Consider the following 12,491-nt stretch of genomic DNA (forward strand, 5'->3'; position numbering starts at 1 on the left):
CTGCCATAGTTTTATGGGATCTCTCTGTAAAGGCTATGAGCAAAGTTAGGGAACTGTTCCTACTGAATTTTGCTTAGCACAGATAAATAGCTGATGCTTTGCCATTTCTCAATTTTAAAAGGCTTTTTCTGATGGCTTCTAAGAGGATTATAACACAATAGCTGGGTTATGGGAAGGCATTAAAAAGTTGTGTCCAGCCAGCAGGCAAGACTAGAATAAAACGGAGAAAAAAAAAAAGTCAACAGTCAAATATAATATAATCAACATAACATAAATATGATTTTGAAATGTCTGCTCCAGTGCAACCTAGGGAGGGCGTCAGAGTAATCTCACTAAGAGAGTTGCGGGTTGCTTGTCCCTGTCCTAGATCTTTCTTAATTTCTGCAGTGGCAACCAAAGTAAGAAATGTGATGTCTTCAGCTCTTACTAAAAATAAAAAATTCCCCCGTGCAAAAACAAAATGTAAGATATGCCCACACATCATCTGTAGAGAAGGTAACAGCTGTATGAAAGTGAGCATCCTGATTATACTGTACACTCCCAGGCTCCTTCTCTTGCAAAATGCCCGGCTGGAGGATCAGCACTAACAATACTCACAAGTGGGACCACTTTATGAAGGTACCACAGGCTGATGGGTCAGATATGGGTATGAAAGGCAGGAGATACAACTGCCATCATTTACACTACTCGCAAATGCAGTACCCAGGGTAGATAGTGACCCAAACCCTACATTGTCTGTACGCTACAAACCCTACATCATCTAACCTAGTTTCCATTTTAGGTATCTGCTAATGATGCTATCTCACTGGGGTTTGATTGCCAGTTTTAGTGATGACACAACTTGGAAAGAAGCTGAACAAATTTGTGAAATAGATGTATGTGGCCAGCTTAAAGGGGTCATGATTTTTATAATGTAGTAATGTAGTCAATTACACTGCAAATAATTCACTCTACAATATAAAATTATATTCCTGAACCAGCAAGTGTATTTTTTTAGTTGTGATATTGGTGTGTAGGTGCATCTCAGGTCATTTTGCCTGGTTATGTGCTTTCAGAAAGAGCCAGCACTTTAGGATGGAACTGCTTTCTTGCAGGCTGTTGTTTCTCCTACTCAATGTAATTGAATGTGTCGCAGTGGGACCTGGATTTTACTATTGAGTGCTGTCCTTAGATCTACCAGGCAGCTTTTATCTTGTGTTAGGGAGCTGCTATCTGGTTACCTTCCCATTGTTCTGTTGTTCTGTGATATCATTCCAACTTGCAGTACAGCAGTCAAGAGTGACTGAAGTTTATCAGAGCACAAGTCACATGACTGGGGGCAGCTGGGAAACTGACAACATGTCTAACCCCATGTCCGATTTCAAAATTAAATATAACAAAAATATTTTTGCTCTTTTTAGAAATGGATTTCAGTACAGAATTCTGCTGGAGCAGCACTATTAACTGATGCGTTTTGAAAAAAAACAAAACTTTTTTCCCATGACAGTATCCCTTTAACATTCACTCTACCTGTCGCATGAGAAGCCCCAACCATCCTGCCATGGATCAGGCTTTGCTTTGAAAAAAACATTTTTTCCTTTTGACAGTATCCCTTTAAATATAAACTGTCATCATTTACTAGTGTTTTAATTTCTCTTGAGTAACTGTAATGCAATGCCTATCAATCTATCCAGGCTCCCTTTCCAACATCACCAAGGGATTGATCGGTAACGTTTCAGTTATAAAGAAATAATATGAGCCCTCCTTCCTTCTGAGACTCCTACAAGGTATTTCACCAATAAATGATGATAGAAGAAGGCTGTATACCCCCCAATATCCCTATGCTCAAATATTCAACTTTAAAAGGAGAATGTTGCGGCGTGGGATAATGCCATATGAATGAATCCATTCTAATTATTTATACAATAAAGATCACAGTAGGCCACAACTGACTCCAATGCATGTGAAGGTGCCACAATAAAAAGAGTTGAAGGCCACACAGAAGGTTCATCTTTTGAGCTATGGTCACCTACGTATATGACTATCCATTTAATAGGTTGATCCCTATAATATAGCAGGCTCCACAATAACTGGATTAGTAGCAGCAGTTTCCCATGAAAGAGGGTGGCTTTTGGAGGCTATGCCTCTTTCCCATAGGAAGCAGGTCTCCGTTAGCTCAGGCAAGTTAGCATTTCAAATGGAGCTAACAAAATCACACGCAGAATCTCTGTGCAGCTGCCTGCTATAATTCAGCCTGGCGCCATTATAAAGCACTTTTGCTCTATTCATTGCTTTAATTAATGAGGATGGCTAAGTAATGCAGTGCCTTTGAAGCATCAGCAGACAAGGGGGGGGCAAGGACAAGGACAAGCAAAGCCGATCAATAATCAGGACACAGGATTAGTCATTTTGCTATAGACGGAGCTCAATAGACAAAGAGGCATTGTAGGACCTCCATTTAACAAATATATTGCTCACTTTCAAGACCGTACTTTCTAACTTCCGATACACCGAGTTCTCAGGGCACATGATGTCAAACAAAGGAGTGCATGAAGCCTATGAGCAAAGAGTGGGCCATAAAACCCTTTTGGACAGCCAGACGTAAAGAAGATAACATGGATGAAGAAGAAAGAAATTCAACTCGCAAGTCATATTTGACAGATGCAGTATTGAAGGTCCTACAAGAAGCAACAAGTGCTGTAAAGTTGCAATCAATCGCAAAAATTTAAAAACAAGGAAGAGATAGCTTCATTTTCAAAGACTAAACCCCCAAAGAACGTAAGCATTATTTTCTTCAGTGTATGCAATTAAGGAGACAGAGTCACAGAACCGGCTGCATATGGCTCAGCTCAGACAAATTGTCAGTGGAGGTCATTGTCATGGTAGTTAAATGTTTAGGCAGTTAGTTAATGTCAACAAGTGCCCAGAGCCAGATGGAATATATCATCAAGTCCTTAAGAGCGCTTAGTTCAGTTTTAGCCAGGCCACGTGTATTATTTGTTGTCCTTTAGGCTGGCCACACATAGAAAGTGTGGTTTAATCTCCAAATTACTATTTTTGTCAGATTTGGCTGCCAGGGACTGATTTTGAATCATAAAAAGAGGATGAACCTAAGTGAGTGGCATGCTACCATTTTTTTTATATTTCCCAGGTATCCCTTACAGCTTCTTCTGAATTATATACTTGCACGTGAGGATAGCAATAAAGTTTTCTGACTTCACTAAACTGTGTATGCACAGGCCTAAATAGCAACAAAGGAAACTTAGGAAATGCAAAAAAAAATGGCAGCATGGCCATCAATTCAAATGAAGACCAACTGAAATGTTGCTTAAGAGTAGATCTATCTGTAACATACCATAAATTAATATAGAACTCTCTATACTGGAGACAGTAGGGTAAGATGGAGTCAGTAGTACAAGATGGAGACAGTAGGACACAATGGAGACAGTAGGACACGATGGAGACAGTAGGACAAGATGGAGACAGTAGGACACGATGGAGACAGTAGGGTAAGATGGAGACAGTAGGACAAGATGAAGACAGTAGGGTAAGATGGAGACAATAGGGCAAGATGGAGACAATAGGGCAAGATGGAGACAGTAGGACAAGATATAGACAGTAGGGTAAGATGGAGACAGTAGGACAAGATGGAGACAATAGGGCAAGATGGAGACAGTAGGGCAAGGCAGAGACAGTAGGACCAGTGATGACAGTGAACTCTCTAAAACGGCAATCTGCTCCAAGGCATTGGAATTGATCTTCTAAGAATTCAGGGAGGACTCCTTTCAAAGGAAGCTTTAGAGCAATGCAATATTAGGGACTGCCTAAAGTGAAGCTGCCTGTTGTTGCCTGTTCCACATGCTCCACCTAGTGGCAAAATGCCGATTTAATAAATGCGTTAATTAATAAATACATTATTTTAACTATACATGAATAAAATACAATCTAGACAACAAGGAATATCATTTGTGAACGTGTCCACTTCCCGTTTGAAGAAGAATGTATAGCTTCACTTTGATTATTTAAAAGGAACAGTTCAGTGTACAAATAAAAACTGGGTAAATAGATAGGCTGTGCAAAATAAAAGATGTTTCTAATATATTTAGCTATCCAAAAATGTAATCTACAAAAGCTGGAGTGAGTGAATGTCGAACAGAACACAACTTCCTGATTTTCAACTCTCTAACTCTTGAGTGTGTCAGTGATTTTAAGGGGGCCCAGATGGGACATAACTGTTCAGTGAGTTTACAATTAACCCTTAGCATGCAGGTCAGATTCAAAAGCAAACAGTTATGAACCATGTGCCCCCCCCTCAGGTCTCTGATTGGTTACTACCTGGTAACCAATCGGTGGAAGCCAAGAGAGCTGCAAAGCAAGAAGTAGTGTTCTGGCTATTATGTTACACATCCAGTCACTGCAGCCTTTATACATTACATTTTTGGCTAACTAACTATATTGGAATTTTTTTTTATTTTGCACAGCCTATCTATTTACCCAGTTTTCGTTTGTACACTGAACAATTCCTTTACGAGATAAAATACCTGCTCTTTGCTGGCTGCTTTCCAGGCCTGGTTGCTGATAACATCAGGAATCTCAGGAAGGCTGGTGTGCTTAGAGTTTCTTTAAGTGAATTTGGAAGTGTTGCTTTTGCGGTTTGTGCTTTGGGAATTGCTGTAATCGAGCTGAAGGATGCTACTAGTTTCCTTGTGATTCCAAGTGCTGTTCTGGCTTTTGTCTGGCGAACCTGAGAGGAAAGCAGATGGAAGATGTTAGTCATAATCTAGTATAATGATCCCCAACCAGTAGTTTGTGAGTAACATGTTCCTCACCAACCTCTTGGTTGTTGCTCCCAGTGGCCTCACAGCAGGTGCTTATTTTTGGATTCATTGCTTGGAGGCAAGTTTCAGTTGCATTAAAACCAGGTGCACTGCCAAAAATAGTCTCCTGTATGCTATTAGTATACATGTGGCTACAATAGCCAATCACAGCCCTTATTTGGCACCCCCACAAACTTTTTTCATGCTTGTGTTGCTCCCAAACTTTTTTTTACAATTGAAGGTGACTCACAAGTAGAAAAGGTTGGTGACCCCCTGCCCTAGCAGATCTCCTTGTCTGGTGACACTTTCCTGATGTGACACTAATTTAAATTTAATGGCTGGATCCTAATATGAGCCTATTTAGGAAATCCAATATGGTCATGGTGCTGTCCGCTTCCAACATGATTGTCTTATCTGAGATTTCGGTTGACCAGGCCTTTCAGAGGCCCCAATACAGAGCAAACTATTTGTAAACAGTCACTGCATTTAGGGATTAAAAGCTCTTGTTAAGTACCAGAAAATGTTTCATAGCAATTATATTAATTATATTATTTTTGCCAAAGTGCATAACCTGCATTTATCAACATTGAACCTTATTTTCCAGTTTGCTGCCCAGTTTTCCAATTTAGTCAAATCACGCTGCAAAGTGGCAGAATCCTGCATGGAACCTATAGTTCTGCACAATTTAGTATCATCAACAAAAATAGAAACAGTATTTTAATTTCCCCCCTTTAGTTGAACAAGTTGAAAAGCAAAGGACCAACTACAGAGCCCTGCAGTACTCCACTAACATAGTTACATAGATAAAGGGGAATGCCACACAAACATAACTTAAGCTTTTAAAAAGTAAACATGATTTCAAGCAACTTTACAATATACATCAATTAAATATGCAGACTTTTCATGATTTTTAATGGTTTGGAACAGTTCCCTAAGCCTAGCCCCCTGCTCTCCTGCTGATCTGTCTGACTACTTTGCTGAGCTGGCTGACTACTGTTACATTGTATCAGCAGCCATGTGTCCTCAGCCTGCATCCTCCAAACCCCACAATTCCTTGCACACGTGATTTCAATAAGGAATAGAACGTCACAGTGCAATGCATTGTGGGTAATGTAGTTCCTGCATGCTGTCTGTAAGCTGTGGAGAAGTTGTTACAATTTGTAACATCAAATTATGTAACATCAAATGGTGCAGAGAAGAACTGTTAAACAGCTGGATTTCAGCATAGAAAATGGCATTTTATTCATACTTTTTGAAGAAACAGATAACTGTGATAGGTTTATTAGGGGTTTCTGTGTTATGTGGGCCTCTTTATCAAATATTGGTTTGGAAGCCAGAGTTCCCCTTTGACAACACTGGTCCAATTAGGAAATGTTTCATTTACCACCACTCTTTGTAGTCTATCTTTAAGCCAGTTCTCTATCCAGGTACAAATACTATGTTCCAGGCCAACATTCCTTAATTTAACCAGTAACCTTTTGTGTGGCTCTGTATCAAATGCTTTAGCAAAGTCTAAGTAAATCACATCCACTGACTTCCCAGAATCGAGGTCCCTGCTTACCTTCACATAAAATGAAATGAAATTAGTCTGGCAAGATCTACTACGCATAAAAACTTACTGGTACAAACTCATAGTATTATGATTTGCAATGAAGTCCAGTATCTTATCCCTTAAGACCCCTTCGAAAAGCTTTCCTATCACTGACGTCAGACTAACCGGCCTATAGTTTTGAGGCTGAGAACGGGATCCCTTTTTGATTTGTGGCACCACATTAACAATAGGCCAGTCTCTCGGCACGTGCCAGACCTCAATGAATCCTGAAAAATTAAGTAAAGCATTTTGCCAATCACAGAGCTAAGCTCGCTAATTATCCTTGGATGAATACCATCTGGGCCCGGACCTTTGTTTATCTTAACATGTTTTAGTCTCTTTTGAATTTCCTCATGTGTGAACCATTCATCATTAGTTGTATAACTAGGATTTGGACTATGAAGAAGGAAACCTTCACTTACTGGTTATTCATTTGTGTAGACAGATGAAAAATAACAGTTCTGAATTAAGGGTCCCACTCCTTCCTGCTTCAAGTTTTTACTATTTACATTTTTTTTTTTGCATGATTTTTTTGGCCTCCTTGTACCTGATAAACGTTTTAGCTGTCCCAGCTAACTTGAACACCTTAAAAGTACTTATTTTTTTATCCACCTCAACAACAACGCTTCTATTGAACCACAAAGGTTTTGCTTTGCAACAACATTCCTTTCTTACAAGCGGAATATACTGAAATTTATATTTATTAAACACGTCCCATTTTTGCTCTGTGTTTAACCCTGTGAAAAGCATTTCCCACTTAATACGTTGCAGAGATGCCCTTATACTGTCAAAGTTTCCATTTCTGAAATGTAGTGTTTTAATTGCTCCCTTTTAGAGTTGCTTCTGCAACAGAATCTCAAAGGAGACCTTGTTATGATCACTATTCCCTAAATACTCACCCACACAAATGCTAGAGATAAATTTGGTATTATTATTTAGTACAAGATCCAAAAGAGACTGATTCCTAGTTGGTTCTTGAAGGAGCTGAAATAAAAAAGTTGTCATTCGGCATATTTACAAACCTGTTTTTTCTGACTTGGCAACTCCATTTCTCCAGTCAATGTCTGGATAATTAAAGACACCCATAAGGGCTCTTACTCACTTGCGTTCTGACCTGCGCTCCCCTGCGTTCCGTTTTTTGGCGTTCAGCCGCAGGGGAGCGCAGGAATAGACGCATGTCATTATTTCAAATGGGGCTGTACTCACTCAGGCGCGTGTAGGCGCCGAACGCAGGAAAAATGCAGCATGTTGCGTCTCAACCTGCGTTCGGCGCCTACACGCGCCTGAGTGAGTACAGCCCCATTTGAAATAATGACATGCGTCTATTCCTGCGCTCCCCTGCGGCTGAACGCCAAAAAACGGAACGCAGGGGAGCGCAGGTCAGAACGCAAGTGAGTAAGAGCCCTTAATAATAGCTTGACCTAGTTGTTGAAGCTGCTTCTATTTGTAAAAGCAGCTGGGCTTCATACTCGTCACTTATACGAGCTGGTTTGCAGCATACACCAATGATCATTTCATTTTTAACCGTTTGCCCAGTTGAAATCTCTACCCATAGGGATTCCATCTACTCCTCATTGCCATCAATAGTGATGGGCGAATTTGCACCAAAAATTTGCGAAACGGAGCCGGCATCTCGTTTTTGACGCTGGCGCCCGTTTTTGACGCTGGCGCCTGTTTTTTCGGAAATTTTTTTTTGACGCCAGCGAATTTTTGCCGCGAATTTTCGCGGGCGTTTCACGAATTTATTCGCTGGCGGTGAATCGCGCGAATTCGCTGCGAATTTGCGCCTGGCGAATAAATTCGCCCATCACTAGCCATCAATGGATATTTCTTTAGTGCATGGCTTTAATTCAGGACCCTCCCCTGAGTTGGTACATCTTAGGGGCCTTCAAGAAGAAGAAAAGCTCCCTAGAACAGCATTTACTCGGCAGCAGAGTTTGGCTCTCCACTGTTGCCAGCTCTGATTGGCAGCTCTGCAGTTTCCAGCTCTTTCTACTGAATGGAATGAATACATTTATTATGTTCCAAAAGCAGAGTGTTGTTACAGAGCAGTAGCACAGCAAAGTATGGAGGGATTGATCTCACTTAACCAAGTGTATTTTTAGCCTTAGTTGGTTTCTATCAAAGGAATCTAATGGTTAACTGGAATGCTTGGCACTCATTAATAGCAATTAGATCAATTATTTTGGGTGGAATGGATAAAATGGGTTGATTTTTTTTGCCCAGACAATATGACCTCATGGTTATTTTCTCTGTCCCAGCCAGTTGAAAAAAGACACACATCTCTGCAGCATATGTACTACAACTATAATAATATTTATTATTGTAAGGGAGAAGAGCATATATCACCACCGCTGGAGTAAGCCCCCCGTGTTTTTAAAGGCTTATCATTTATTTGCTTGTGGCCATCCCTGGCAAGTTACAGATAAATAGAAACACTGGGGTAACATTACATTGGGTAGATTTTTTCATATATAAAGGAAAAAGTGATTTTATTCAACTCTTCGGCCCCTACATTCGAGCCGTCTTCATATATAAACCGTACTATAGTTCCAGGGATACCCAGGGCAGAAATAAGTACTCATCCCAAATAACTGGCCTTCAGGTTGGGCCCCCTTAGCTCATAAAAAGCTTATAGATATGTGAAATTGAATTATTAATTGAGGCTTGTTCAAAATAATAATAGCTTGTACCAAATAATAGCAGCGTGGAGTTCAACAAGTGAGGTCATTCATTTGGTGAAAAAAACAGGTGCCAATTACATCCCTTATTTAAGGAAGGAAGGAGCAAATGTTGTGCATGCTGGTTATAGTGCATTTCTCTCTGAACATCTAATGGGTAAAATGGGATGCTCCAGGCATTGTTCACAAGAACAGCATACGTTGATTAAAAAGTTGATTGGAGAGGGGAAAACGTAAAGAAGGGCAGAAAATTATAGGCTCTTCAGCTAAAATTATCTAAAATGTTTTAAAATGACAACCAAAACCTGAAAGACATGGAAGAAAACTACCACTTGAATGGATAGAAGAAGAGCCAAAATGGCAAAGACTCAGCCAATGATCAGCTCCAGGAAGATCAAAGAAGGTGTAAAGTTACCTGTGATACTGTTACAATTAGAAGACGCCTATGTGAAGCCAAGCTATCGGCAAGAAGCCCCAGCAAAGTTCCATTGTTGAAATAAAAAAACGTGCTGAAGAGCTTACAATTTGCCAAAGAACACATTGACTAGCTTAAGGAGAAATGGAGTGACATTTTGTGGGTTGATGAAAGCAAGATTGTTCTTTTTGGGTCTAGGGGCTGCAAACCATTTGTCAGACGACCCCAAACACTGGATTCAAGTCACAGTACACTGTGAAGCATGGCGGCACAAGCATCATGATTTGGGGATGTTTCTCATACTTCAAAATACTTGAAGAGGTCATGTTGCCTTATGCCGAATAGGAAATGCCATTGAAATGGGAGTTTCAACAAGACAATGACCCCCAAAACACCTGTAAATAAGCAACATCTTGGTTCCAGACCAACAAGATTGATGTTATGGAGTGGCCCAATCCCCAGACCTTAATCCAATAGAAAACTTGTGGAGTGACATCAAAAATGCTGTTTCTGAGGCAAAAGCAAGAAATGCAGAAGAATTGTGGAATGTAACAAGTGCCAGAAGTTGGTCAACTTAGAAACACTGCTTATACAACTAAATATTAGTTCAGTGATTCAAAGGAAAGCAAAATCTTGAAACATTTTTCAGTTTATACAGTGAATTTGTAAGGGAGAATGCAGACACTGCTATTTTTTTAAACAGCCTAATATTCCCTTTTCTTCACTTTCTGTAAAAGAATAACACAAATGTAAACATTTTTCTTCAACTTTTGATTTTGAATAGAATGTGCAGTGTTCCCAATGCTATGTTTTGCTATTCTCTGTACTGCTGGTTCTTAAAAAATGTGCCACTGAAGCTACATCAGCTCTCCTCCAGACACAACTGAAATTTCCACTGTGATTAATTTGCCTGTTAAGAAGGAGAGGCACCAATTGAGGGAAATTGAGTCTTGTCTGAAGGGGAACTTGCTCTTTCTATATAATTTCCATGGTACATTTAGGTAGGACCAGCAGTGCAGAGGACAGAGATACTACCAATAACTTTGAGATTTGTAAACTATACTGGAACGCTTCCTAGTATTAGAAATTGTTTAATTTTCAACCTGCACCTGAAAATCCTACCCTCATTCCACAGGGTACCCGCCCGCTGCAGGACTCTACCCTACACACAGGCCACAGACTTTTGAATAGACTGGGAAATAAGAGAGGGGAAAGTTCACTTATATATGAATCAAATCTCATTCATCCACTTTACCATTTACATCAGGCATGTCCAAAATGTCACCCTTCTGCTATTGTTAAACTAAGACACCTAGCATTCCATCAACAGTGAAGGATATGGGTTCCTGACTTAATATCTAGTCGTAGGTCTGAGCTCCACAGGCTAATGCCTGCAGTCTGGTCATAGACTAAAGTTGCGGCTGTTGAGGTACTGTCAAACGCTAACATTCCCCAGCTGGTTCGGTACCACCCAGTTAATTTGCAGGCAGATGTGGCATAATCCCCACTGATATCAATTCCAAAGTTGATTCCAACTATTTTCAAAACCAATACAGACATCTAAGGAAGTAAAGTGCACAGAAAGGAAGTTTAACACATTCAATTGGAATTGAACCTTGGATATCTGCACAAATATACTAAACACTGTGTCACCTATATCTAATCACCAAGATTTACAGGTTGACCCAGAGGAGGAGTAGTATGCTTCTTTGAAACAGATAGGGTCTTGGTTTGACAATCAAAGCCAGGGAGCCTGAAAATAGATGTAACGCGGAAAGAATGGCGTGCAACAACCCTGCTGTGCTACTCTGCTATGTTGGGCCCAGGAATAAGGCAAGAGGGCAACCCACATGTGAGCAGTTGGGAAAAAGGGCCCTGTGCCAAAAATCTGATAATAATAGGGGCCTATGGATTTTTGTTGGGAAAGGACCACATCAATGGACTAATGCAGTCCTCACCTAGTGGGGTTTACCAACCTGCCAAACATCAATCAGACATGGTCCCATGGGTTCCTATCGAGGGAATAGAATCTGTGTGGTCGACTATATCTGGGGAGATATGATGTGGGAGCATAATTGAAGGGAGAGAGCCTATTGGGAGATGAGACTCCTGATGGGGAAGGAGCATGTTTGGAAATGGGAATTCTGGGTGGGCAAGGAGAATATTGGGAGATCAGACCCCTAGTGGGGAAGCAGCATGCTGGGAGATCAGACCCCTGATGGGCAAGGAACATGTTGGAAGAGCAGACCCCTGGTGATCAAGGAACATGTTGGGAGATCAGACCACTGGCAGGCAAAAAGCATTCTGGCAAATGAAACTCTTAAAGGGTAAGGAACAGGCAAATCATCCCAAAAATGTCAGTTACAACAGTTTCGCTCAGGATTTGTTGCCTGATAAAATAAACCATCTAGTAGCCACAATGTGCCACCAAAAGAGCCAAGGTAGGGTGGCACTGCACTTATCCAACTCCATTAGAGTCATGATGCACCCACTTCCATTTGGTCGCTCCCATCGCTCTCCCTCATTTGTTCAACCAGCAGAAAAAATAAATAAATGGTGCTGTTACCTCAAACCAACTGCGAAAAACTTTTAAGTCGAAAACCTTGTGATGCACCTCCGCCGTGTGTGCTGCTGAATAGGTCCACAAATATAAACTTCGCAAGGATCGATCAAGACTGCAGGTTAACTGCTCAAGCTTAGTTTTTATTGTTAACACCTGTGTTAACAATAAACATTAAGCTTGAGCAGTTAACCTGCAGTCTTGATCGATCCTTGCGAAGTTTATATTTGTGGACTTGTTCATCCAGCAGGTTGTTGTCAATGGAAATATTATCCAGGGAGAACTGGGAAGGCTTCTCCTCATGTTCTTGTAAGAAACTGAGAGATTGAGTAGGCTGCGATCCTTGGGGATTCCACTGGAAAACAGACAGGAAACAGACGTAGGAGTTAATATAATAATATAGTTATCTGAGGCAATGGCAATACAGTCCATATAACAAGTATCCAGA

The 12,491-nt window shown here is 40.6% G+C and overlaps 1 protein-coding gene across 4 annotated transcripts in view; it reads right to left on the reverse strand.

Moving 5' to 3' along the window:
* The window catches only part of anks1b.S (ankyrin repeat and sterile alpha motif domain containing 1B S homeolog), a 101,065-nt gene extending 88,999 nt beyond the window's left edge, over positions 1 to 12,066 (reverse strand). For 2 of the 4 annotated variants that reach the window (XM_018254898.2, XM_018254896.2), the window contains exon 1: positions 4,521 to 4,723. In XM_018254898.2, coding sequence (XP_018110387.1) covers positions 4,521 to 4,564 — 44 coding nt within the window. In that variant the 5' untranslated portion in view covers positions 4,565 to 4,723. Of the gene's footprint in view, positions 1 to 4,520; positions 4,724 to 12,049 lie in introns of those variants that run through there. The other 2 variants (XM_041587993.1, XM_018254894.2) reach the window with 2 other exon arrangements.
* Positions 12,067 to 12,491: the final 425 nt, after the last annotated feature.

Source organism: Xenopus laevis, chromosome 3S (genome assembly GCF_017654675.1).
Source record: "Xenopus laevis strain J_2021 chromosome 3S, Xenopus_laevis_v10.1, whole genome shotgun sequence".
Taxonomy (NCBI): Eukaryota; Metazoa; Chordata; class Amphibia; order Anura; family Pipidae; genus Xenopus; species Xenopus laevis.